Source organism: Anas acuta, chromosome 1 (assembly GCF_963932015.1).
Source record: "Anas acuta chromosome 1, bAnaAcu1.1, whole genome shotgun sequence".
Lineage (NCBI taxonomy): Eukaryota > Metazoa > Chordata > Aves > Anseriformes > Anatidae > Anas > Anas acuta.
This window is the reverse complement of record NC_088979.1, coordinates 67,276,325-67,304,165: the sequence shown is the minus strand read 5'-3', so window position 1 is coordinate 67,304,165 and position 27,841 is coordinate 67,276,325. Positions and strand designations below refer to the sequence as shown.

Sequence of the window (27,841 nt, the reverse complement as noted above, 5' to 3'; positions counted from 1 at the left end):
TGGCTATGAAGAACCTGGCTCGTGGTGTCAGTGCTATTTGCATCTATTGAAAGGAAATGTCACTGGTGATCCCAATCAAAGCAGCACAACCTGTAAGAAAACAACAATGAATGCTTTTGTCTGCTAAATTAGAAGGCGTTAACATTCCTTCGCAAAACTTTTGAGGTTGAAGATGAAATAGTCCCTAGCAGTTTGGAACCTGAGAAAAAAAGAAGCAAAAATTAACATTTCAAGAACGAATCTCCTTAAAGATTAAATGCCAAATTGCGATAGTCCACGGCCAAAGAGTTAACACCGCCAGCCAAAAAGATGCATCTTATCAATGAATCGTGGAGCTTCAAAAACAAGTTTGTCTTGTTAAGTAGATCTCTGAGGACTAATGAAAGGCATAAAGAGGAGTGGTTATTTCAAATATCAGCAGTTCAAATCTTTCCTGCCCATTCTTTCTTCCTAGTCATAAGAAATTATTGATCTCAGATAGAACAAGAACATGTGGCACGAGACATCCTCCTTTTTTCATTCATACTAGATCAAGACCAAGGATTCGCCCAGCTCAGCATCTTGCTTCCAACATCAGCATCAGCCAAAAATGGATACATAGAAAAGAGTACAAACAGGACAAGCACGCACAGTACTTCCTCCTGCTACCATCCATGCTCTGACTACCTTCAGTTCAGGTTACTTCCTGAGACACGTGTGATTTTGTATATTTAATATTCCTTGGTAGACCCCTTTTCCATGTACCTCGCCAGTATTCCCTTGAGCCTACCTAATCTTTCATCAGGAAAAAAAGATTTTAGCTTATGAAGTCTATGGTGTTTCATAAGCCCGAACTGGCAACATCTAAGGTTTAACTCATATATCAGCTATTTTGATGACAGACACACACAGCGCTTTGATGAATCTCTCTACAAGAAAACCTGGAGTGCATTGTGGAAAAAAAGTTTCAGAGCGTCGGTGTCTTTCTCAAATTTCCTGTTTTTTTTAAGATGCTGCTCTACAATTGCTTAAAGTACCTTCTCTACTTTATGTGAGGCCATATTTCAAGTTTGCAATTATTCTAAGGTTTGTCTGAACAAACACTGTTATTCATAACAAACACACAAAGAACCACAGCAGCAGTGAACAAAAGTCCAATTTTTTTTATTGATTTTATGAGTGAGGATGCACATAGCAAAGCAGTAGAATATATTAGCTAGCAGAGAAAACAAGAGGTTAGAATGCTCTCCTTAATGGCTAACCAAATGTCAGAGGAAAAGATTTCTAGTTTTAAGAACCAACTCTTTCATATTGTTAAAACCTATCCATTTAATACCTTCAAGCATACAGAAGGGGAACTGCTTCTCAAAATGTAAGGAAAACCATGGCAGTACGGAACAAAGGCACCAGAAGTTATGTGCTATCTTAGCCAGTAGTAGATGCTCAGGAAAAAAAAAGTAATAAACAGGGTACGTACAGAACAAATCTTTCTTATTTTCATACACCACCCAGTTCTCAGCAATTAACAATTTATAATTTCTAGGCCTGAGTAGCATCCATATCATTAGATGCAATAACTCCTCCTGTGTCTGTTCTCTGCGAATTTGCTTAATGCCTTCCAGAACCTTTTTACTCACTTGTATTTCACAATATCCAGTAGCAAAAACATTCACAATTTAGCTACGCACTCTATGAAAAATGTTGTCTTCATTTCAGATTTTGCCTCTTAATTTCATTTAGAGGCATCCAGATTGCATCCCTACCACCACAAACAGAGACTTAGTTCAAATCCACATACATGTATATAAAATCTAAACAAGCAATAACAGTGAGTCCAAACAGGACTGGAGCTTGGTTGATGCACAGGCAGAGTAAGTGCACAGGTGTTTTGCATCAAACCACTGAATGAACGAGACATGGTAAAGGCAGAAGAAGCAAAAACATTGAAATGAATTTCAGGCAACTACATTCCATCGCAAAGCATGGGATTCTTCTCCCATTTTATTTTCTGTCCAACTCTTTCCTGAAAAAGCTTCTCTGCACTTACTGGAGACGTCACTTAAATTATAAGTTTTTCATAGTTTCCCACTGAACACTAGTCTTATCCCAGTTTCCATGACGTTCCCACCACAAGCGCTGAACACTGGACTTTGGCAAAATAAAGCACTACAAAATAGCAGCTGCTATACAAAATTAAACTGTATGCATCAACATTGACACTTGGCTAATGAGCACTTCATTTTTGTATTACGTATCTCCATGTGGAGTAGGAAAAAAACAACCCCCACACACAAAAAGCAGGTGAAATGATGGAATGCTACGATACCATGTACAAGCAGTGCAGTTGAACAACCTGATGTAGTAGATGTCCTGCCCATGGCAGGGGGGTTGGAACTAGTCTGTCATTAAAGGTCCCTTCCAACCCAAACCAATCTGTGATTCTATGATTTTCTAGTTCTGGTAGCTTAACTTTTTTAACAAGCTGTAATTTTCAAGATGCAAGTTGAAATGCTCTGCAAAATGCACAGGTTTAGTGCAGCTGACTCTGTTTCGAGCAGGGGAGGGGGCTTGGACCAGATCTCCAGAGGTCCCTTCCAATCTTTGTTAGCCTGTCAGATATTCCCTCAGCAGACCAAACATCTGTTCGGATTAAATTTCTATTTCAGTTGTCATTAAGAGTTGGTTTTAGGAAGAGAAGCACCAACAGACAAAAGATGGCACTAAAACTATCAAAATACTATAAATTCAGGAAGGGAAGCTGCAGGGAAAGCAGTGAAGAATTGAGACAGCAACTGTACAGGACCTTCTAAACAATGTGGTTTATCTAGTCTGTCAGCTTGCCCAGACCTTAATTCTTAAATGATTAGCTACTATAAATCAGTCTTAACTTATTCAAGAAACAACACCCTCCACCCCACCCTCCCCCCCAAAAAATAAATTAGTAATTTAATTGCTTGTGCATTTCAACAATTTTATCTGATCTTTCACCATCCTTGTAGAACACGGGTGGAATATTTTTACAATGTAATTTAAATAACAAGCAATGCAAAACTGAACAACTTCCAGAAAAGGCAAAGTAAACCTGTGTTTGACTTGAAATGGTGAAAGTACATATGAATATAATTACCTATATACAAGACCTTAAACTTCACCTAGGAAAAATCATCCACTAAAATAGCATTTAGCCATGTTTTTGAAGATTTATGCAGTGAAAAAGCCCTAAGGAATAGAAGTGCAGCAGTGGTTTCAACAGTGTAAGGATATAAACAAAGCCTGTGGAAAAAGGTAACAATATCTGTTAAAGTTCAACCAATACAGCTGAAAAAGATTATTTCAGGAATACAGTTTCTGCTTTCAGATCTGAAGCAGCAGTTTCAAGTTAAACACGGGAACAACGTACAAAGAAAAAAAAAGTCTAGTGGACAGGGTTTCACAATGCGAAGCCTTTCACAGCAATAGCAGAAATACAAGTTTATTCTTCTATCACTCCACTCTCATTTGTCCCTACCCTTGTATCCTGCATGCCACCTCCTCAGTCATGAAGGCACCAGTCCCTAGGTGTTGTGCCGTGAACCACAGCACCACATCAGAGAGCAAGTTTAGATTTTAAGAAGGATAGCCAGAACAAAAAGTCAAGGGACAACTCAAAACAGCACATTTAAGTGGAAGTCATGTTAACATCATATAGCTTTCAACTAACTTCGTAATGTATTACAGACAAAGCCTTCTTTGTAGAGTCTGAAAGAAAGGAGAACATGTGGCCTGGAAACCTGGGGAAATCTTTGCGTGTCCTTGGGTGAGCCTGTAAATCATTGAAAAGGTCTATTTTTTCCAGTCAAACGTAGGTAGCAGTTGTGTACAATCAAAAGCACACTTCAATGAACTGTGTGGTTTACTTGGAGGTCAGAAGGAATTTGTCCTTACCGTCTTTAGGCCAAGGCAGACCACAGTAGTAAAATGTGAGAACGTTGTCCTAAACTTGCTTCTTAATACAGTGTTAATTCAGTCAATCATCCAGGTACAAATTCACCTGTAAGGCTTCTGAACTCAGATTATTACTGCTACTTTTCATCTCACAAATGTATGCTCTCAATGTTACTGGTGAGAACAGTGATGTTCCCTTATGAGAAACATCAGATAGTTACTGTGGCCCTGGAGCATCTCAAAAGGTATCAAAGAGAAGTATCTCAGTCATTCAAACCTAGAGCTTGAGAAAAAAGCACAATTTCATCTTTCTGTTGAGACACTAAGTTTGTCTCAGGTCCATGGCAGGTTTCAAACTCCTGTCAAAATTTTTCTCTGAGATCTAAGAAATGTTTTATATATCCCATGTGAAACTTTGCTAGCCATTACCATGACAAGAGAAATGTAAAGTCCTGTGATGGTGCCTAGTATCAACAGTCCACACTCTTCAGATGCTAAAGATGCTGAGAATATAGCAGCAGTTTACATAGGTACTTATAACTGGTATACAAACCTGCCCTCTAGTTACAAGAGCTAGCATTATAACTAGAAACTGCGGTCATCTTGACTGGTTTTAAATCCAAAACAAAGGTTACCACTTGTGCAGGCCCTTAAAATTACCTGGTGATGATTATGTTATTTAGCAAAACATCCTTGTTTAGCTTTAATTTATTTGATATATACACATTCATACATACGTATACATGTGTATGTTTATGCTAGGATCACATGTGAAACAGTCTAAGACTTAATAAGCAATGTGTGAGAAAGCGTAGCACATGGACTGGTGCTCCAAGAGCAAATGGCTGGACAATTACTGCCCAATCAGATGTAATCAGTACTATGTAACATTAGCAAAATCCTTTTGCATAGCTCTGAGTGTCTTCTGATTCTTTCTGAAGTGATTTGCCTTTTTGATATTCTTGGTCAAATCAAGGACTTGTGGTCTTTCCAATATACATTGATTACTGTTTGTACAAAAGGCTGTGCTAAGCACAGTCACTGATTAATGAAGTGGACTGACAATAATTTGTGATATATTTAGAACAAGTCTAAGATGCACTTTCTTCGTGGTAAATGAGATCTCATACAAAAAAATATCTTGTTTAGATACCAAAAAATATTTTAACTTCTCTCATACATATTTATGTCTGTTGTTCCACTATTATGTAAAGTATTTCAAAACCTTGTTTCCCTTGTTATTTGCAATCCCTATGAAAAATAATAATAATAATAAAAAACTGGACAGTCATTTTCATGTGGAGTTCACAGTTCCTTAAACCCAGAGCCTATAGTTTCTTCAGAAAGAAGGTTTTCATGCAAACCAGGTTGGTGAGAGATGAATCGTTTGTTTAAATCATCTGAGGAGCATCTGAGCTAACTACACAGTCAAGGGGAATAAAAAGATTTTAAGTATAGACGTATAATGATTCATGCCTATTTATTAGTCATCCTAATTAATCCCTGCAAATTATTCTGCAATAAAATTATTTTAACAAATTGGAGAACACAGACATATGTCAGTTACTGGGACAATTGCACAGTTTACTGTCAAGCAATTCTAGTAATTATTTAAATCGGTGATTAGGTATCACATCAACCGAGGTATTTTAGAATTCCTTGAACTTTCAGTATGGAAATTTACTGTGTATGATCACATTACTGAGAAATATCCATACAGTAAATGAATATGCAGATCTCTTTATTTAGCAACCATAATGCACCTATATTTACTAGCTTATCTGTTTACACTGTTCATGCTGTTTGCAGAAGGCCATTAGCTGTAATTTTCAAGTTGGGTTCCAGAAAAGTCAATTTTGTGAGAAAGAAGTGAGATAGAACTGCTAAAAGAAAGGAATTAATCATTAAAGAAGTTTTAGGGTGCTTAGCGCAAAGAAACTGTCGTTTATGACTGTCTCCCAGCAATGCTTATTACACACAGTCAATTCAATTTCTCAGTTTGAGTCAGCAAGAAAATCCTCGCGTAATCCTTCCAAAATACCACTTTTCACGTAGTTCTCTTGGAAAAATAATTTTGTAAACTCTTACTTTTTCGTTGTTGTTGGTGGTGGTGGTATAGCTTATATTCTGTATAGCTTATACAGAAACCACAAATAGTAGTTTTAAAATTATTAGTAAAATTACCTAACCTCATACTACGAACCATTTCTTGTTGTATTTGAGCTGCACAAATGTTCAGCAGAGGCCATACCATTTTTCAGAAGCTTTTGCCATCATCTTTAATAGAGGCATGGTTGATCAAAGCCCTAATGTATTTTTGAATAGCCTTCATTAATGCAAACGTTAATGCTAATAACAGTCTAACACATTTTAGGCTAGGAAACCCCACAGTCAAAGCTATTTTAAGAGCAAAAGCCCTTCCTTTTGTTTAAGAACAAACAGAAGCCCAGGAAGGGAATAGATTTTCTTTCAAGTAGCCAGAGAAAATGCTTATTAAACCTATATAATCCATCTTGCAAAAGGAAGCTGAAAAATACAGCACAATCCAGAAAAACACAGCACAGTTCAGGATAAAGTATTTACTGTACCATATTATTCACTGAAAGAGTTTCCTGTAGCAATTACAGAACAAACTATAAGATATTGAACTTAAGGAAATATAAAGCATGGTAAAAGGAATAGGAGACAAAAAGGAGACAAAATCGGATGGAGAAATTGGATGGAAAAAGAAATGCAAAGCTAGGGAAAGGTTATAATGGGACAAGAATCCAAACCGAGGCTCTTTGGATTTTCCCAAACATTCATGGCTTGCTATGCCCATAGCAAACATGGGAGTAAGCACATCAAACAGCCATGTCCAAAAGACACAGAGGGTCCCACTCTAGAGTAAAACACAGAAGTCTATGGAAAACTCAAGCATACCTACATGGCTTGTCTAAGGTTACAAGGAAACTTGTTCATTTGGGGTTGGGGTGTGGATTTTCTTCACTCCTACTCTAAGATTTGTAGAAGACTGAGAATCCAATGCTAACACACAGTCTTCACAACTCAGACCTCCTTAAGCAAAACAACAGGAAACTTATAAACCTTGGAAGTTTTAAACCTTAAATAAAATTATGCAATAATTTTATGCAATACAATTATTCCAAACAGTACAGAGAAGGAAAGCCATTGCTCCAGTAATTCCTAAATTAATTCTGATCACTTGATATTCTCAACCAACGGATGTTTTAAGAGCATTTTCTGCAGAAAAACATTACCTATTAGACTGATGGCTTTTGAGTGACTCACTGTCAGAAAAAAATAAGCCACAGTGATTTATATTAGAAGACTATAAGGGTCAGTCTCAGGTACAGCAAAAGAGTTTATAAACTTCTAAAATAAAGGTTTAAAATCTGTTGTTAATAGAACTAGATGTATTAGCACGCTGTTTTCTCACTTAATCATCGCTGAAAGGACAGTGGCTCACAAGATTAAAATGGTGTTCACAGTTATAAATAGAGGACTCAAATTTTCCTCTGTGGGATTCACAAAACACTGATTGAACAGAGCACTACATGGTTAGATGGCTGAAGGTCAAACATATATAAAAAAAAATCCCCCATTCCATGCCAGACTCTTAAGAAAAAATAAGTATACACAACTCTCAGCAGCCAGCAAGATTACTTCTGAAAGCAGTCTATCATTTCCTTAAGCTTTCAGCTAAATCAAGAGTCAAACTGACCAAACAGACTAAATCAAACAGTTTTCATTTGGACTATCTAAAAGGTCTGGACTTTTAATGTCCAGGAAGTCCAAAAATAAAATCAGTAACAATCTGTACCCGACTTCCCCAGCTGCAGCACCAACCCGAGGAAGGACTGACTAAAAAGGAGCATGAAGAAAATGGAAAAAACAACTCCCTACCATACCATAGACCCTTAGCCACTATGCTGATATTGAAGGAATAAGATAATTAGGACATATTAATCATTATGTACAACATCAGAAGACATGCAAAATTAGCAGTCCACCGAATCCATGCTCACTTCATAAATAGAAAAGGTTGGGCTCTCCACAATTGTTTATTTCAGAGAAACAAGACTTTTCCTTAAATGTAAAGGAGATGGAGGCATAGAAAGTCATCTGTCTATATTGCAAAGAAAAAGAAGGTCCTCATCAATTCCTGAAAGGAATACTCATGATTAAAGGCAGGTTAGAAAGCATATAAAAATATTTATGCGATTACCTCTCCTATAAAGACAACCATAACACAATCCAGTTTCTCTTCAGGGGACAGCTTATCAATAAGGGAGTGGAGAGTTTCTGTAAGATAAGACTTGACTTTTCGTTTCACTGTAGGTATTCCCATTACAATGGAAACTGAAATCAAACAAAACAGAAACTTACTTTCAGTAATTTCATACACAAGAATGAAAGCAAAAAGCTTGTCTCATAATAAAGCATTACTTAAGAAACGCAAAGAGTTAAAAGATTGAGATAGCAGTAATTTAAAATAGTTTAAAAATATAACACCATCAACAGGAACGTGATTAACATAATCACCACCAATGCTCAGAGCAAACATCGCAAACAAAAAAAAAATGTAATCCTAGACATGCCAGGCTATTGCAGAGGTAATAATCAACAACCATGATATTAATCAGGTAAGGCTGCACCACAACTCACAGAATGATTAACCTCCCTAACCTAGTTTTATTTTCAAGCTGGCACAATCATTCTTCACAACTCAAGTGTTTATTTTTAACTCCTCAGAAGCCTTTTAAAGTTGTACTGGTGAACTCTTACTTCCCTTGCATGAGATTTCTAGAAAAACAAGCTCAGGTCATCAGGACAGCCCAAGAATTCCATACTCAAACCTCTCATCCCTGTTAAAAGTACCTCAGATGCAAAGCACTCTGGCCCATACTACAATGCTATTAACCCCATCTTTATAGATGGCCATTCAACTCCTAAGTTCCTTAAATTTCACCGTAGTCACCCCACTCTGCACACAGGGCTGGCGACCTCCTGCAAACACAGCAGGTATCAACAGGAACACAATAAAAGGATAGACCAGCCCTCAGGAAGTCAGTCAGTGCTCTGAGCCATCTGTGTGAAATGATTTACCAGATCATAAATATATAAAATCAAACAACTACTAAAAATTTTGTTTATCCTTACTCACAGCACCTGCTTCACCTAGCAACTATACATCAGTGAGTTCTGATCCTATAAAACAAACACTCAAAAAGCATCATGATCATGAAAGGAGAAGATAGGAAAATAAATTAAACTCAATTTTCTCCCTCTTTTTAGGGAGACTAACAGAAACTCCAGTTGCTGTTTTCTAACTTCAAACTTCTGTCATATATTCCTAGTGGAATATATTAAAGGCTTCACTTAAAACAATAAAGGAGTATGAACATTTGCCTTCCTAATTAACAACTTTGAAACAAATGGTGTTTATAGTCAGAAAAATAACCTCATGGCTTGAGCCCACACACTTGACACAGAGGCATGCCTGTGGATTCACTGGTGGGGCCTTCGTGCTTGGAAACACATACATGTGCTTTGAGGTACGCCAGCTTGGTTTGGCTTCAGCCTAACTATTTTCTAGAGCTGTAAGAGTGCGATTCAGTGGAGCTATCCTAACGACCAAAGCTCAGAATTTGGGAGGATTAAAAAGAAAAGGGGATCAATGGTATTGCAGCACAATATTTATTTCTTCCCCTCCAACCAATGTCCACATTTTATTGACGCAATTCTGTCTGAATATCTTAGTGTGTCCAACTCCAAATTATACTTTAATTTATGACCAACTCTAAAATAGTTATATCTATACATAGTTATCACACAAATCTGAAAAAGCCCAAGGGGTATGTCCATTAGCAGTTCAGAAACTGTAACACTTCTGTGCTTTGTTCTCTTTTACTCAGTTACAAAAATTCACCCAAACTAAATGCCTCTTAACATGGGGTGGGGCGTGACCAAGATTATGCAGAAAAGAGCAAAGCTGAAGCCAAACTCCTTTCATCCTGGATTCAGTGTGAATTCTGAGAGATAGCAATATCACACAAGTTAAATGAGATGTCCTTGATCTACTAAGCAACACCGTATGTTGTATTACAAGAACTAGAAATTCCTCCAGATAGAAAACATAAAACAAACACTGTATCAGCTTACCTCCTGTCCTTCCAAGGCCAACCTGCACAGAAGGTTGAAGGCTTCCTTCATTTTTCAACAAATGAGGCAAATGGTAATAGATATTTGGCACTTGAAGAGATTTTTTACTTGTTAGTTCTTTTAATAATTTCAGTGTCTCATCTGCAAACACACATGAAGTCAGTCATGCAGAAAAAGAAACAATAAAAAGTTTTATGCAGTGGTAAATCATGTAAGATGCTCAGCTTGATCTTAACTGAAAAAAAAAAGGAAGAAATGATCCATTTTAACAAGGCATTGCATCTTGTGTACAAAGGAAATCTTTTCTTATTTTAAATTTTAATGTAAGCAATGGTCTAGATTATTTTCCTCCAGATACAGTTAATACTCACCTCATCACACAAGACTTCCAGTGTCTAATCACAAAAGTAAAGAATGCTCAATTTACTTAGAGTTTTGTTTATTTGTTTTCTCCAGCAGATCAAACTGGCAGGTCTGTTTACCTAGATTATTTTTGACATACACCTATAGAATCATCACCATGTAGGAATGCTACTGCAAATAATTCATTTTTCAAAACTCTAAACACATATTAGATAGACTGTCCATACAGACACAAAATTAACATTAAATATATAATCAAGATTTTGCAATAAATTTCTGCAATAAAGCATACACTGATGTGAATTTAATTTATTCCACTAGATTATTTAAAATATTTCTTGCTTTCTCTGGAGAATACTGCCTCTCAGGATACCCAAGTGGTTCTCATAGAGTTGCAAATAACAGTTTCTTATGTGTTAATTTTCTTCCATCAAGTGTGAAAACAGCTCTCATTTCAAGCAAGCACACAATATGATATGATAGCACATGGGCCTTTAAAAACTTAGTATCGTAAGGTTCATAAGTTAAGTGAGAAACTGGACTCAAGGTTTCCAAGAAAATCTGACTTGTGCAGAAGTGCCTAAAGTAATTCCATAAATGTCACCCCTCTCAGATTCTGAGCATAACTACAACAAAAACAGAAGGGTTGCCTGCTCATTGTCTTTTGGTTTGCTAGGAGGATTTGTTTGGGTTGTGGTAAGTTTTGTTTTTTTGTTTGTTTGTTTGTTTTAAAGGGGAGAGGGGGCAATGAAACAAATCATAGCACTTTGATCTTGAAAAATGCTTTGAAAATAGATGCCACAAGTAGAGATGCTAATTTTGATAGATTCCAATACAAGTTTTCATTTTTTGCTAAGATTTCCTTTAGTTTCAACTGAAAAAAAAAAAAAAGGCCTAAAAGTCCCTCAGAATATGACCCTCTTTGTATGGATGAATAATGATTTACATAAAACAATCCAGAATTCTTCCAGATTCAAAGACAGCAAATAGTACCAACTATTATGTAGACTTAAGTACACTAAACTTAGTAAAGTCTATCTAATCCTAAATTATGAGGACAAAGCTCAGGAATTCAGACTTCAGCTGACTCCCAATCACAGTTCCACATGAAAAAAAAAAGGATGATGCACAGGCAGTTTGGATCCAGAGATGGTAAAATATTAAAAATGTGAATCAGTAACTTCAACTGCATCAGAAGAGAATAATTCTCTATGACTACCATGCACATAAGCAAACTAATTCATTTTTTTAGAAATGCATGTGGTAATACCACATTGTAAATCCAATTGTAAATCCAATTTACACAACTTCCTCTATAGTTGTTTACTTTAGCAGAAAGATACAGACAGAAGAGCAAGACAAGAATCATGGACTATGTCAAATGTAACCTTTCTGAATACCATTCCTGGAGATCCAGGGAGCTACACAGTTCAGGGTGGACAGGCCATTAGTGTCTGAGCAATTCTTCTTAATATCATCACAATATTAATCTCAGCACTAAGGGCCTACAATTATAACCCTCAAAAAAATTTTTTTTTTTTTTTAGTTAAAGAAGATGGTAAGCCATTGCACAAATGCAACTAGACAACAGATTTTAAAACTTCTATCCAACTTCTGGATTTGTGAAAATCTTTGTTTTTCTTACCCTCACTAGGCCAATACAGTGACATTTCTGCAAATGACCAAATCAGACTTCTGGCCAGAAAGCTTATATTTATTTGTTATTCACTGTCCATCTAGAAATATCAGAGCAATTAAAGCAATTTGAGTGTAATCTTAAAAGCTAACTTTAATAAGTTGATGAGTAGTGTGAAGGCATTCTTTAATATTGCAAACACAGCTCTTAATAGCATCAGCCTCAGAGATGGCTAAAAAATACAGAAGACTTTACAAATGCAATACTTAATGACTAGTTATTAAAAAGGCCATTAGCTGTACATTTTACAAATCACAACCAATACTTTAGGTTGCCTGTATGCTTTTTAATCATTCATCTTATTTTAAAACATATTTTAATTCATTCAAGTTCATCCTTTTCATAAAGACTGTTTGCTCACTTTTCCCTTCAAGCTCTATTTAAAAAGTGAGGTAAGTTATTGTCCAAATAAGCTAAATAAGCAACCAGAAGTTCCAAACTGAGCATGGAATCAGTATTCATTCTCTAAAGTTATGAGAATGAAGAGTGGGTGGCTTGCTAAGAATAGAAAATGGAAAAAGAAAACCAGCCAGCAGATACAACATATTACATAGCTTTGTTATTCGCACCACTGAACAATTTCACTCAGATTTCTCAGTATTAATTTCTTATTCTAGAGTAATAGAGAGATATTCATAGTCCATAGTTATTAAAAAAAAGCTCAATCACAGTATGTACCTGAAAAATTATTCAGTGCATTCTTACTTCCATTTGTTTCTGCTACTGCACGCCTGAACTGCTCCAAGATAGTATTCAGCTCCGAAGAGCGTTGCAGAGTCCGATGCTCAGCTATACGAAGACGTTCCTTCAAAGCATGAAATTCCCGTTGATATGCAATCAACTTTTCTACAGAGAAAAAAAAAAATGATGCTGGTTATTTCGGGCAACGAATGACTACAGGGAGCTCCAACAAGGGACAGAGACTGCTCAGCTATGTAGCACTTGAAATACAGCCAGCAAGGACACAGCCCAGCACAACCCTTCCTGAGTATTTACACAACATACAGAGGAAAGAGTAACTGCACCGGGCAGGGATGCAAGGCAGGCGCTAAGGGATATGCTCCTCATCACCACGGCCACAGACAGGAGCAACCTTTAAGCTCCCATTACTCAACACCACAAGGCAATTCTGAGTCCCTTTTTTGGAAGGGATGCCCTGTTTTTAAAACAATCCCTTTGTTTTAAAAAGCATGACAGGGACAGTGCCTTAATAAAAGCACAGGTCATGTCTCTTGAAAGCCCTCTCTGAATGCATTGTAAGAATGAGTGGAATAAATGCATGTTATTTTGGAAAGAAGACCAAAAGGGAGAAGGAAACACCAAAGCTCATTTGTTCACATCTTGCCTATGCTCTTATTACCCAAAGTAAGCATCTCCTTTCTGTGCATCTTTCCTTCATCCCACTGATCATTCCCCAAATCTCCTGCTTACCATCACTCTCCTTTAGCTGATCTACAGATATTGAACACTGACTTATCTGAAGTGACTTTGTATCTTGTCATCAATATTGCAACCACACAGTTGCCATCCGTAGAGATACTGTTTTGGTTTGTCACTTATTGCAGGGGTAAAGAAGCAGTTTTGCAAGCAATTTGCGTCTCTTCCTGTTGCTGCATTACAGCAATACATGGAATAATGAAGGAATTATGGTTTTCCCTTGTTAATTATGCTGCATTTCCTCCAACTTCTTTCAATTCACTTACTTCTTCTTTTGTAGTTGGGATGTACTGTTCTGATTATGTTTGGAAAACATAATTAGCTAAAATGCCCTGTGTTTAGAAGAAAGAAAAATAAAAATATAGTTCACTACCTCTCAAAAACACTTCCCTTGCCAGCCTTGTTTTCCTTTTTTCATTAAAACCAAATGGTTATTGCTTTTGTGCCAACAAACCCAGAACACAGCTACGCTGGCGCACAATGCAGTGCTAGGCAGACTACACACTGACAAGTGAATCCAGCCTGCTGCTTGAAACTGGACCTGTTGCTTTAGTCAGCAGAACCGAGATGGCCAGGAAAGTTTTCTGGAATTTCTGGCAAGAAGGGCATTCTTACTTGCCAGTGATAACCCAAAGTAATCAAAGATTGCCTGGAGACATGTCTACAAGTTACAGTAAGGTTACAAAGCATTTCAGCAGCAAGATTGCTTGGAGACATGTCTAAAAGCAACAGTAAGGTTACAAAGCATCTCTGCCCCTGCTCCCCGTGGGGATGCTGTCCTTCCCGAACTGCGGGGGCTGCCCACAGGCAGCAGCTCTTCAAGCACTGCTCCCACACGGCTCTGTACCATGGGGTCCATCCATCCCCCAGGAGCAAACTGCTCCAGCACGGGTCCCCCACGGGTGGGCAGCAGCTCCCCCCAGACCCCCTGCTCCTTCATGGTCTTCTCTCCACGGGCTGCAGCTCCGGCCCGGGGCCTGCTCCTGCGGGGGCTCTCCATGGGCCGCAGCCTCCTCCAGGCCACATCCACCTGCTCCACCGGGGGCTCCTCCACCCATGGGGGGGCTGCAGCGTGGAGATCTGCTCCATGTGGGACCCATGGGCTGCAGGGGGACAGCCTGCTCCACCAGGGGCCTCTCCACAGGCCGCAGGGGAACTGCTGCTGTGTGCCTGGAGCACCTCCTGCCCTCCTGCTGCACTCACCTTGCAAGCTGCAGGGCTGCTTCTCTCACATTTCCTCACTCCTCTCTCCCAGCTTCTGTTGCATGGCATTTTTTCCCTTTCCTAAATCTGCTCTCCCAGAGACCCATCCAACATCCAAAGCAGCCTGTCACATCAGGTCTCCCTTCTTGCCTTTCTTTATGGTACAAGATAGAAGACAAACTTTAGCAGTAATGATCTTCCTACTTTGTCTAAAAGGCTGAACTCCTCTGTGGCAGAGCCTGTATTTCTCCAGGGAAAATAAAAGAGGACCCTGTGGTTCAGAAGAGCACCTCGAGATGAATTCATGTCTTCTTTCCTTTGCTTGAAAGAGGAATTTGTGGCAGGATTTTTTGCCTGGTGCTCTCCAGACTCTTCCACCAAGGTAACACACCACGCTCAGCACTCTGGTGATTCTGGTGCTCCAAGGAGCAGCAGAGTCCAGGGGGAACAACTTATTTATGAATCCATGGAGAACCACAATAGTTTCCTGCCACCTCCACCTAGCAAAATCCATTACTACTAAACTCTGTCTGGATGCAGAAATTAAGATTTTTCTACCTTCCTAATTCAGGTGGGTAGTAAGAATTGGATTTACAGGACCCTTGTAATTCCGCAGCAACTAAAACCTTTAGTCCTAAAACCATGAGAAACTTAGAAGCCAAATGAAAAGGCCATTTTATCATGGGAAGGAATTAAAATCATAATGTTAAGAGCTACCAATAAAAATCGCTTACTGAAAACAGGATATTTTCAAAGGAGGCAGTTATCACATCTTCACATTATAATTAATGTCAAAAATAATAAAAAAATATCTTTGCATATATTTAAAATAACATAAATGGAAGTAAAATTTTATTTTCATAACTTATCACAGCAGTTCTTGAGCAAAGACCATTGAGAACTCAGGCTTCTAGCTGTGGCACCATGAAATTGCTCCCAACAGAAGTATTAGCAAGTAGTTCTGGGGCTCCCAGTGAGCTGTACTGGTATTAAATTTATATTACTTCAGACCTCAAAAGTGAGTTCTTTTAAGAAATACTAATATGCTGCTTCAAAGTAGTCAACTTCTCACAATTTCTTCAGCCAGACACATCTGGGTTAAGAAGGCTAAAAGACAATGTAAACTCCTCAAATGCATCCTTTAAAAGTGAATGTATTAATGCTTTTGTTAGGTTACAACATTATTGAGCCAAGTAAAATCAGAAAATGCTAATAAGATGTACATAATCGTATTTTAACCTATAAGTATTATTCTAGTTATTTATGCAAAATGAATTAAAATTCTTTCTTTGTAAGAACTGAGGTAACACAAAAGATTCACATCTCTGATACTAGTAAAGATGCGTTATTCTTTTTGTGTATTTGGAGATTAATGTGTAAGTCAGTCTTTTAGTACTTGTTTTACAATATGACTCGCTGTGATTTGAAATAAAATGAATTAAATTTCAGTTTATAACAGCACTCAGCTGTTTCTTTAAAATGTATCCTTGCAGTACTTCAACACCTAGATCAACTGCTCCGATACCCAGTTAAACGACAAAAAACCACAACCGCACAACTGTAGCAACATCAAATACGATTTCATACTGAAAGACACTTGTGAAGGAGAAAATACTTCTTGGGATCTTACAGTATCACATTCGGTGGTCCCAACTCTGGAAAAGTAAACGTCCCCTTAAGGCAGCTAGAGTTTCTAAATACTCAAAAAAACTCGGGAAGAAAATAAATAAATCAAATCTCACTCCTAAGTACTTTGGCATAAGCCTACAAAACTACCTTTAAGGTCTTATTTTTATTTAAACTTTGACTTCACTTAAGTTTGTATTTTTTTTTCTTTCCCCTTTCCAAAATATGAATTCATTTGACAGCTTTTTTTCTTCAATTCTATTTACACGAACATTAGTAAAAATCTTTTCATCAAAAAGTTACGAGTTTGAGGTGAAGACACACGGTACTGTATTATGTAGAGTCTCTCTTGTATTTTAAACCTCACCTCTTTCCTCACAATGAGGAGGAAACGAAAATTTGCAAATGACTGTACAAGTTTCTCCAGAAATTCAGGGCAGACTTTCTGAAATGTATGGCAAGCTGATTTATAAGTATTGTATATATAAAAAAAAGTGTAGCCAATATTTCCAAAAGACATTTGACCATTTCATGTTTTATTGTTCAAAGGTTTCTCAAAAACTTTAAAAAAAATGAATTGATTTTCTGTCAAAAAGAATCAAACCACTTTTTCCATTGCTGTTATGGTGAAAAGAAAAATTCTGAACCTAAAAACCACAAAGGAAACAGTCACAGAGACCAGCGATTACTGTTTTGAAAAAAATATGTTTGTGTTTCTACAATATTATAAATGACTTTTTTCTTCTAATGCTGAAACCTAGAATCATTTAACAAAACAGAGGAAGGAATTCAGACAGTAAGTTATTGGCCTTACATAGCTGATGGAAGAACCCCAAAACACATCTGATCTCTGACAAATAAAACATCCCTCTTTAACAGCGGTGGTAACAAGTGTCAAATGTTTAGTCTCCAATAGCTTAAGCATATATATAGTCATAATTTTTAGAATGCTATACTATTTTAGCTTGAAATGAGAAGGTGATGCTTTTCCGTACTTTGTTCTGGAAGCCAAAAAGACCAAATAAAAATAACTGGCCCTTACACTTCATATAAGAATACTCTTGTTAAGAAATTACTTGAGCACTGAAAGCATTAATTCTTCATCATTTTCCTTTAAACTCTAGTACTTTCAGCAAAACCCCAGAAGCTAGAACTTAAATATTTTAGCTGGCTTGATGCTGTGCGTTTCTTGGAAAATTAACACTACTTCAACTCATTCTGTAGTTTGTTTTCTCAACTTTTTTTTTCCCCTTGTTGCAAGATGTTCTTCTAAATATGCTAACCTAGAATTCAGACAAGCTCGCTCGAACGTTGATGAAATATTTTGAAAATTAAAAATGCAAATCCAACTGCTTCTTTCAACATGCGATGGTTTGCAAGTTTCGGGCCAGAGATGGAAATTCAGTTCTCGGCCTACTCTTTCTCCTCTGGGTTATTTATGTTTCTCCTATTAAACTACTGTGAAAAGTAGTCATCCCCACAGGACAACATTACCCCAAGTAACAAACACAATCGGTTCTCCTCTTTGCCACATTCTTGATTACATCATTTGATTTTTCCATCAGATTTAGACAGCTCATAAGCCAAGTTTTAAACCAGATGCCAATTTTTGAAACTCATCATGGAATTTCTGAATATCTTATCATACATCTAATTTCTCCATTTTGTTTTCTGTACTACACTTGCAATCTGTTTGTGTGCTTCAACACATGATTTCTAAGAGCAAAGTGAGCTCTCCCTTTGGATTAAAAAAAATAGTATCGAAGTAAAGGAACAAGAAAATATCCTATACTTTGAATTTACAAAAGCATTTTGCTGATTATCTCAGCACTGAAATAGCTACAGAAGTATGTATTGTAGGTAAATTACCTTTACAGGCAGAATGCTCAGTGTATTGCAATTCCAGATAGAAAACATACTGAGCCTACTGAGATAGTGAAAATATCCTGGGAATACAAGTTAAGCAATTCTATAGATATTCAACTTCAGTGCTCTTAAAACCATCAACAGCTCTTAGTAGTTTTTTTTTTGTTAGTTTTCGCATTAAAAAAAATATCTAAAAATGTTAGTGAGGGAATTACTTTGATATTTACTTTGGGTACACTCAAATTGTCAGAGTGTAGCACGGGCACCTATAGCATCAGCAAAATTCTGCCGTGACTGCCTTTTTGTTTGCCATAAACCACTGAAAAAGGAAACACAGCTGGGTCAGTGCTGAAGAAAGGATCTATGTACTTAACCTTCAATCACAATGCACACTGGAAACCCATATATTAAAACCCATATATATGTTGGCATCAATCTTAAAACACTGAAAGTAGAGTTGAACAGGATCCCTGGTCAAAACCTTGGTATTATTAAAACAGCAATCGCTGGAATGTACCCAAGTCACTACTCAGAAGTCTGCAGAACTACTTGATCCAACAGGCAGGTTGTGGCTGCAATTTAGTATTGTTGAGAGCATGCAAGTACAAGACCAAAGCTGCGTGTCTGCTGAAATGAGAATTCAGATTTTGTTCACGTATCTTTGGTAGAAGCAGAGGAGGTACAAAGAGCAGTACATATTTAGATGATGCACATACATCACCTTTGTTAATGTTGCACTGGAGAAAGGAGATCCAAGCACTACGAAAATCCAAGTTTTTTGGTGCCTCTGACAGCATCTCTTTCAAAAAAATGAGAAAAATATTGGACAAGGAGCCAGAAACCATCTAAAAATGGGAGTTTGCTTTCCTGACAATCTCTGGAAAGCTTTACTCCATCTGGCCTGTGACAGGCATGCTCTGATAGCCAGTGGCTCCAGTGAAAACCCGGCCACTCTACAAGAACAAGAGATCTATGACTGCATGTCAGCATGCCACCTCTTCTTTTTGGGGTGGCAGTGGGACCAGGAAAGGGGAGACTGGGGAAAGCAACATTGCACTAAGACCCTTACAACCCCCAGGAGTGTTTCAGCAGTTCTCAGTTGGTATTGCAATACTGTCTCAAGGAAAGCCGCTTACTGTGTGCTACAGGGAGCGCTATCTACAACATAAAAAGCAGCAGGAAAGCTTTGCAAGCTGTTATTTGTCAAATCAATCAAGCAGGTTCACAAATATGTTAAGTCTCAGGCCATTTCCACGACTGGAAATAGAACATATTGAACTAAGGTGACTGTTTTTAAAGAAAAAAAAAAAAAAAGCAAGCTGTAATTTGCTCAAGAGCTCTATGGTGGTACAGCTGCTTGTCTCCAAAGGCAGATGCATGAGACGACACAAATCACAAAAAGCTGCACGACCTTTCCATATCAGCAGCAGGCAGTCGAGGCTTCCCTCAATCTGCAAATCGGCAAAACACCCTGGTAATGGATCTGCCTCAGAGAGAAAAAGATAACCAGCCACGGACCTGGCACAGAAGACTTCGCTTTGCCATGTTGTAGGCCTGATTTATATTTCCTGCTCTTACCAAACTGGACTCTCGAAACCTCTCAGCCCTTTTGTTCACTAAATGGGAACAGGAAGAGCGACTGCCTTCTGACACTCCGACAAAGGGCTTTGGCTGCCAACAAAGCACTGCACACAAATATTCGATTAGCAGAACAGGTAGGAGCAAGAACAGGCACCTGATGGGGCAGGATCTTTACCTCTGTCCAACAGGGGGATATTCAAAAAGTTGTTCAAATGAATGGTATCTCGCTGGCAACACTCCCAAATCCAGCAACACTCAAGTTGGTGGCCCACCCTGGCGATAACCCTTCCAGTTTTCCTCTTCCAGCCCTTGGGTTCCTCCTCAGCGCCTCACCCAAAAGCAAAACAGCCTGCACCTCCTGACAAAACAAAACCAAGCCTTTCCAAGTGCTACAAGTCAAAGGGTCCCACAGCAAACGTCATATTTTTCTGCATGCACTCTGCTGAAAAGCTATGGAAATGCCAGTAAATACGTGAATCTGTGGTAACACGCTGCAGTGAACAGTACTTCAGGCACTTCACTACCAAGTTGCTCTACAACTCACTCCCATTACAAAAATAAAACACGGCAGTCCCTGTTATGCCAAGTCAGCAACAAGCCTCATGAATTAATTCCTGCTATACTTGCAACAAGAACATCGATCAGTTTATGGGTTGATACAAACTAGAAAGCTTAATGGGCAGAGAGAGACACATCTTGTAAGAGACACATCTGTTACAAGAGAGGCTCTTTGGTTCTGTTACGCAAGGTGTAGAAAGTTCTGCACATCCCCTGAAAGTCGCTGAGATGCTTTTTGTGATCCATCAGATCATGGTATCACAGAAATCAGGATCTGCTACGTGATGGCAATACCTGCACTGACCTGCACTTCACTCCCACAGGGATGCATGCAGCTTGTTTGTTAGACCATGCTTGATCTGTAATATCCAAGCAGCTTACAGGCTATCACATCTCTCCTTCCTCTTCCCCTCACACACAGATATTCTTTAAACTGAAATCCTGCTGTGCTAATACATGGCAGACTGAATAATTTCCCACGTCAGGCAAAAAAGGAAAGCCTGAATTCCCTTAGCAAGTCAAACAAAACTCTTCCTGCTACACCAGCATTATTTTGGTGATGATTTTCAACATCTTAACACTGACACCTTTGTTTGACAAAGGCATGACTTCCAATTTGACGTGGGCTTTGCAAAGCTTATATGTAAACACAGATACTCAATACTGTGACACAAAATGCTACTGTCACTGTACAACCACCCAGCACCCAAGATACACAGATGAGAAATACAGAGTGGCATTGACTGAGAAAATACATCACTTTGGTTGCCCTTTAGCAGTGAGTCCGGTGCTCAGATGATATCCATGAAGCAGACCCAAGCACTGCAGCTGAGGAGAGGAAACATCAGACCAAGCACAAAGGCATGGCCAAAAAGCTTTGTCCATACAAAAGAGACATTAACGAGGTTTCCAGAAGCCACCCGTGCCATTTAGGCTTATAAAAAAAAGGCAAAATGTTGGAACAAGCTGAGGTAATGATTGGGTGTTGAAAAACCGTGTGTAGGGACAAATCATATTTGTAACCAAAATGTCAAACTAAGTGATGATCAAAGAAGGTCTCGGAAGAATTGGCCCAAAAAATTAAATCAAGTGTGTTTACAAATCAGATTCTGATTTTCTGTCTTGAAACTGCCTAAACGTTGATAAATGGTGTCCTTGAAATGTTACAATACATTATCGCGGATGACTACTCCCCATAAGCTAATTAGCTGCCTTGTTCCTAAAGTGAAATGAAAACCTTTTATAAGCAAGTTATGATGAGTTGTAAAATCTGAAGCAGAAAAGTAATCAACCATGCAAATCATAGAATAAAGCAGGATACTGTAAATGCTAACAACAGACACGCTATAAATAAAAGCTGTTAAGAAAACTGCTCAAGGTCAAATTTCATCAGCCCTATTTGAACGCTTCATCCCAGGCCCTTTTTGTTTAAGTCATACGTAAAGCAGGATGAAGTTATTATTCTGACATGACTAGGGAGCGTGTAATTGTTTAAAAATATAGTGTTCTGTGGAATTAAAGACAGTAAAGGAGGGTAATCCTACTAACCACAAAAAAATAGTAATCCATGCTTCATGAAACAAAAGCCAAGATCTCCGAAAACAAGCGATCAAATCATTCTCCTATCTCTAATCTCGTTGCTCAAACTGGCCGATCATTTCAGCAATCTTGTATTTCGATCTACCCAAACAATCAGGTAGAATTACTGCTTATTGCCCTTGTTTTCCACACAGAAGTATTTTCAAAAAAATGCTTATTCAAGTAGAAGAGCACCTTATTTTTAAAGGGAAGGTTCCGCAGCTTTTCCTAACTTAAAAGCCAAGCAAACCAAAAACCACCAGAAGTATTATTTTTTCCACTGTAGCTCTTTCACGTATCGCACTTCAAGGCTCTGGGTAAACAAACGATGTTTTCTGTTCTGATCCTAACAGCACTGGCACAAGTCTCAAGTGCTTGCTTTGAAAATAGCAGGGCCCGGTCCAACCAACATCCAGATACTTTTGTTTAAACATTCCTTTGCAGCAGGAGCTGAAGATGTTTTTACTAAAAATTTTAAAGCAATCCGAGTATAAACATTTGTAATATCACCTGGTAAAGCTTTTCCACTCCGAAGTGCAAACTTCAGAATCAATTTACTTCTAAACATTCTTCTGAAGAAGTAAAAACACCCCTACTGGCTCAGAAATCCCACTTATATGAAGCAGAAAAAATGGGAAAGCGAGACAGCTGAAATCTTCAGAACCCCATTTTTGGTGTCTTTCATATTAAGATATTTTTGTATTTTAAAGATACTAAAAACGCTGCAACTTGCACGTCAGAAAGAAGGCACAAAGTAGTGCTTCAGGCAGGTTGTTGCTAAAAAAGCTCCCGAATAAAACATTTTCCTGGAGGAAAAACAATCCTGAGCAATCAGAAAGGGAAAAAAAAGCCAAACCAGAATTGTGAGAACTAATGAATGTTTTACTGAAGGGGTATTTTAAAAGCTGAATGTAGCAGCCAGGGACAGCTTTAAATGTCTCCAGCTGCAAAGGCTCACCTTTGCCTCTATATACAAATCATCAAACCAGAAAGGTCAATGGAGAAGATTTCCCATACAGGTATAAAAGCCGCTACGACACCACTCTCAAATGTCAACTGATGAGGGCTGACAGAGGCTCTGAGCATTACTTCAGACGCAAGGAATAAGAAAAATAATGGATCAGAAAACTCAGGCAACCACAACTAAGGAGGTCAAGTCAACAGAAGCATATGGTGCTCTGTCTGTGCATTGGCTTCAGACAATGAGGATAATTAAACACATGATTTGCTTGAGGAGAGTAATTGGCAGCACTTGATCTGGTCTTCCTTGAAAAAGAAAGAAAAGCAAGCTGCAGTGATGGAAAATAATAATAACAATAAAGAAACCTCACATTTGCAACTGCTTTCTCCTGCCCTGACTGCTCACCTAAGTAGCATTCACTCTCCTTCGCCTAGTAAACAACTGTGCCCAGGACTCTATAGACAAATTAATCCTCAAAGGTTTTTATGTCCCAGCTTTTTAAAATAAATAAATAAATAAATAAACAAACCCCCCAGTGCTAAGAAGCACTGTCAACTCTGCTGGCATTTCTTCTTTAAAGGGAAAGTGATATAAAAAGGTCACTGAAATCATTTGCTAAATCAGTTCCACAATAAGCAATCAGCATTTAACACCTCTCTAACCCCGAACTGGAACAGTAAGGAATAAATATGAGCTTCAGAGAGTCTATTCCCAAAAGGCAAAGCAGACCAAGGCAAAACTAAACTAACTTCTGCTTTAGGTATATATGTATAGCTCAAATAGTTCAGTTCAAGAAATTAGTAAGAGCTCAGATGAGCACGCAATCCATTGATTTTATGTGAGTTGGATATTAACTCTTCACAGTGTCAGGAAAAAAAAAACACATTCCCTTTAAACAGCCTTCATCAAAAACCTCCACCTCAGCAGTTCCTGCCTGTCTTGCACGAGACTCAGAGCGTACAGCTGAAACCGGGAAGTGGTCAATAGCACTGTCACAGCACTGCCTCAGAAACGCAATTTGCAGGGACAGCTGTTACAAAGCTCATTATGTCGTGATTATTTTTTGAATTAACTACTAATTAACAAGCCACGCTACAACTCTTACTAAAATGTCCTGCAGAACTACTGCTGCTTAAGCAACACAGAGCTCCCGTTGGGGCTGGCATCAGGATCATAGCACTGAAACCCCCTGAGATACAGGATGCACTCCTGGCAGCACTGAGGGACTGAAGCACCTGAGCTGAGAGCACGCCCATTGCATGCTTTTTATTTTGATATATTAAACCAAATCCTTGCACTCTACATTTCTGCAGAAATATGCTAAGCAGGCACTGCATCCTGTTTGTGGGTTTGTTTCCATCCTTGAGCTCACATACCTTATTGCTACCAATATAAAAACTGCATCTTCTTAAAGCTACCGAATAGCTGGTTGTTCTGCTTTCTAACCAGAGGTAGAAAAGAAGCTGTAACTGCTTACGTAGTTCCAGCAGAGAGTGGCTTTATACCAACCTGTGTGGTATTGCAATTCCTCCATTAAATGTAATACCCAAAACTAGCCCTGGTACAACACCGCTCTCTCCCACCTGACACAAGAGAACAAGGGACAACCCTTTCACCTGAAGTACTCAGATTTGCTGACAGTGCAAACAAATGTGATTACCTGTAGGTAATTCAACCCCTGTCAGTCAGCTGGACTAGAAGAAGTCATCTGTGGCATCTCGTGTTCCTCCTCTGACCTCAATCATCCAGGATATCCAGCCACTTTCTACAGACAAGTACACATACACATACTGAGACACCTGATCAAAACATGTGTGCTGTTGAGTGGCCTCAGATTTGTGGAGTGTTGTTGATTTGGTTTTAAACATAAAGATATGTATCACATATCCATAACACACACACATAGATATAATCTCTGCAAACCACCTCTGCGTAAGTTACTGAACTTCTATTATCCAAACATTTATTATCCAAACCAGGGTGCACAAACAGTTAACCAATTTCCAAATGAATTAGGATCAGAGAAAGCCTGAATGACTACCAGTCACTCACATCTCGGTAACAGCCAGTCATTAACTGAATCTGCATCCTACACTTCTGCTCGTAAAAAATAAAAGATCTTTTGCATATCTCATGCCCCCACATCAACTCTCTGCTTTAACAAATACAGCTGTAGCTGTATCTTAAAATTAAATGAAGTTTTAGTCACAGCTTACTCATTTTATTGCCTGCATTCATGATGTAACTTGTATTGGAAAACTCAAAACGAACTAATCCCAAATCAGCTTGCATTTCCCTTCTCCAGCTCTCATTGCACAGCTAAACCCCGTTGTTATCGGTACGCACCGTTAAATACACAGCTGGAACCAAAGCCGGCCAGCGCCTCCCGTGGCGCCCAGAGCTGAGGGACCTCCTGATCCAAGCCATGAAATCAAAAAGTCTTGGTTAAGAACCGAGAATAAGGTGAGAGTTTGGTCCTTTTTGTTTGGGAAGTACCCATAAGTTTTAAATAACTGTAATTTGGAGAATATTGATGTCAGAGTTAAGTACTAGCTAGCAGGAGGATTACAATAGACGCAGACAGGGCTGTACTTGGAAAAACACAGAGCCAGGTACTCTGGTTTAGAGATAACAATCACACTATAATTACAGCATTAAAGCAATTAAAAATTCAACCCTAGCTGGACCCCTGAAATTAGTTTGATCCCAATTCTAACGTGGAATCAACCCACCATTTTCTGTCATTGTTCCCAGACTTCACTTCCACCTGAATAAAAGCAAGCACAAGGTTAAGAAGCCTGACGGCGGGGGTAGGTGACACGTTTGATTTTATGTCATGTGCAAACGCTACAGCAACCAACGTATTTCAACAGCTCGGAACTTCAATCATGGCAAATTAAGCTGTAAAAGAAAAGGAAGGGTCTAAAAGCAGCAAGGATCACGTTTTCACGAGGTTAGAGAAGGCGCTGCTTGGTTGCGAGTTCGACTTGATTAAAGCCATGGGAATGTATCACTTGAATAAGAAGCTGAAAGATTGTGCTTTTCACAAAAAAAAAAAGTACAAAATATTCGGTGCTGAAGTTAACACTTCAGTTTAACTTTCTCAAATCAATGGGTTAATTACACATATGTATATTTTTTTTTCCTTGCACTGCTCTTCATCGGTATTGTTGAACCTTAGTTTGCAATGTTACAGTGCCACAGAGAGACATGGATCCTTTAGTATTTCAAACAAGTTGAGGTTTCGTTTTTTAAAAGTGGTCATTTTTTAATGACAACTTTCAGACTGATCTCTTTGGTCACAAGGAAGCAAACACCCTGTGGAAGGTCTAGTCCAGTGCAGGAGTTACCAGAAGCTGAGGTGCGAGAGTGTCATTGCTCCTAGGCCATTCCTGCAGAATATAAATGGAGCTGCTGGGCCACTTTTTACCTGACTGTGAAGAGCAGAGTCCACGGCGTCAGCCACCAGCACTACAGTTTCCCTTGCACACCACAAGTGGCAACACCCAATTTATGAGAAAAAGCTCAACCCTCAGCTTCCTACACTTACTTTCCATTTGTAAAACGCATCTATAACCTCGCAGAAAAGAACCCAGCAAAGCTGCCACGAACGTCCTTTTCCTTTCTGCTGCATTTAACCATGGTACGCACGTCTACAAACAGCAAGACGTGCACGAGATTAGGCACAGATAAGAGCAAACAGCTTATGCAGAGATCCTCACCAGACCCAGGAGGCTCATCTCCACTAAGACAAAAAAGGACCAGGCACAGAACCGCACCCATGAGCGCAATCAGAAGCAGTTTGCTCTCTCTCTGAAGCAGGATTTAACCGGCAGCAGTGTGAACAACCAGAAAACAACATTCATAATTTGTGTGCAGACATCTGCTTGAGTGTCAAATGCAGCAGCGCTCCCTTTGTCACCTTGCTCTCAGGTATTTTCGTGTGACCTGCAAGAGCCAAGATTGCGGGGCGGGGAGGCAACACCCAAAAACCAACGTAGATACTGCAGCCGTGCAAGCTCCACTGATTTGCTTTCCTACAGCTGCTTCCACACCTTCTCACTGCCGGAGACATGAACTCCAGCTGCTCCCCAAGGATCCTTCCCACAGCCCAGGATCCTCCCTTCCTCTGCCTTTCAGGTAGCTGCAGAGAGCAATGAGGTCTGCCCTGAACCTCCTCTTCTCCAGACCGAACAACCCCAGCTCCCTCAGCCGCTCCTCACAGGACTTTCTCTGTCCTATTCCTGTTTCCTTAGCACCTGTAGGAATACAACATCATCGAGAACACCAAATATGAACCATGGTGTGACAGAGGGAAAAGGATATGGTGGCATGTCCTGTGACAGAAGGAGCAGCAAAGACATTTCAACTCTTGAAGAAAGTGAACTGCAACCTCCTACTGTCGTCACCTAAGTAAACAGTTTAGCAGTCTGACTTCACTGCAGAACAACTTAGTCATTGGGACCACTTGTTACAAGATACCAAACATATTACGGAACATATTATGAATGTTCTATCATATGTCCCCGTATAGGAACATATTATGAATGTTCCAGCATCCTTTTCCTGCATGAGGGTGAACTCTCAGCCTTACCCAATTCAGATCTTTGATCACTGCAAGCTTCACATAGCTCAAATACCACAAACCCTGAAGGAACTCATCCCCAGAACACAGGAGAGAAAAGTCTTCTGTTCAGTTCCAGCTCATTCCAAGATAAAAACTTTGTCAGACTAAGTCAGATGCTGTTAGTTTTACCACAATGCATTGTAAATACAGGGCAAAGCATTAGTCTATTTTTAAGTCTCTCTGTGTGCTATAAAAATGCCCATTTATTACAAACAACTCAACTGCCTTCTCAGTAAAGCAGTGTGCAGGAGGAAAACAAGGGAAAATGAGCCCTGAC

General features: G+C 38.9%; 1 protein-coding gene across 4 annotated transcripts in view; it reads right to left on the bottom strand.

Annotated features, from left to right (window-relative positions):
* The window catches only part of MGAT4A (alpha-1,3-mannosyl-glycoprotein 4-beta-N-acetylglucosaminyltransferase A), a 71,788-nt gene that overhangs the window by 32,744 nt on the left and 11,203 nt on the right, over nucleotides 1-27,841 (bottom strand). For 3 of the 4 annotated variants that reach the window (XR_011096194.1, XM_068681034.1, XM_068681041.1), the window contains exons 3-5: nucleotides 12,806-12,973; nucleotides 10,069-10,209; nucleotides 8,132-8,265 (exon numbers count right to left, since the gene is read on the bottom strand). Coding sequence is in view for 3 of the 4 variants with exons in the window: in XM_068681034.1 (XP_068537135.1) it covers nucleotides 8,132-8,265; nucleotides 10,069-10,209; nucleotides 12,806-12,973 (443 nt within the window). In the remaining variant the exon portion in view is untranslated. The remainder of the gene's footprint in view (nucleotides 1-8,131; nucleotides 8,266-10,068; nucleotides 10,210-12,805; nucleotides 12,974-27,841) is intronic. The other variant, XM_068681056.1, reaches the window with a different exon arrangement.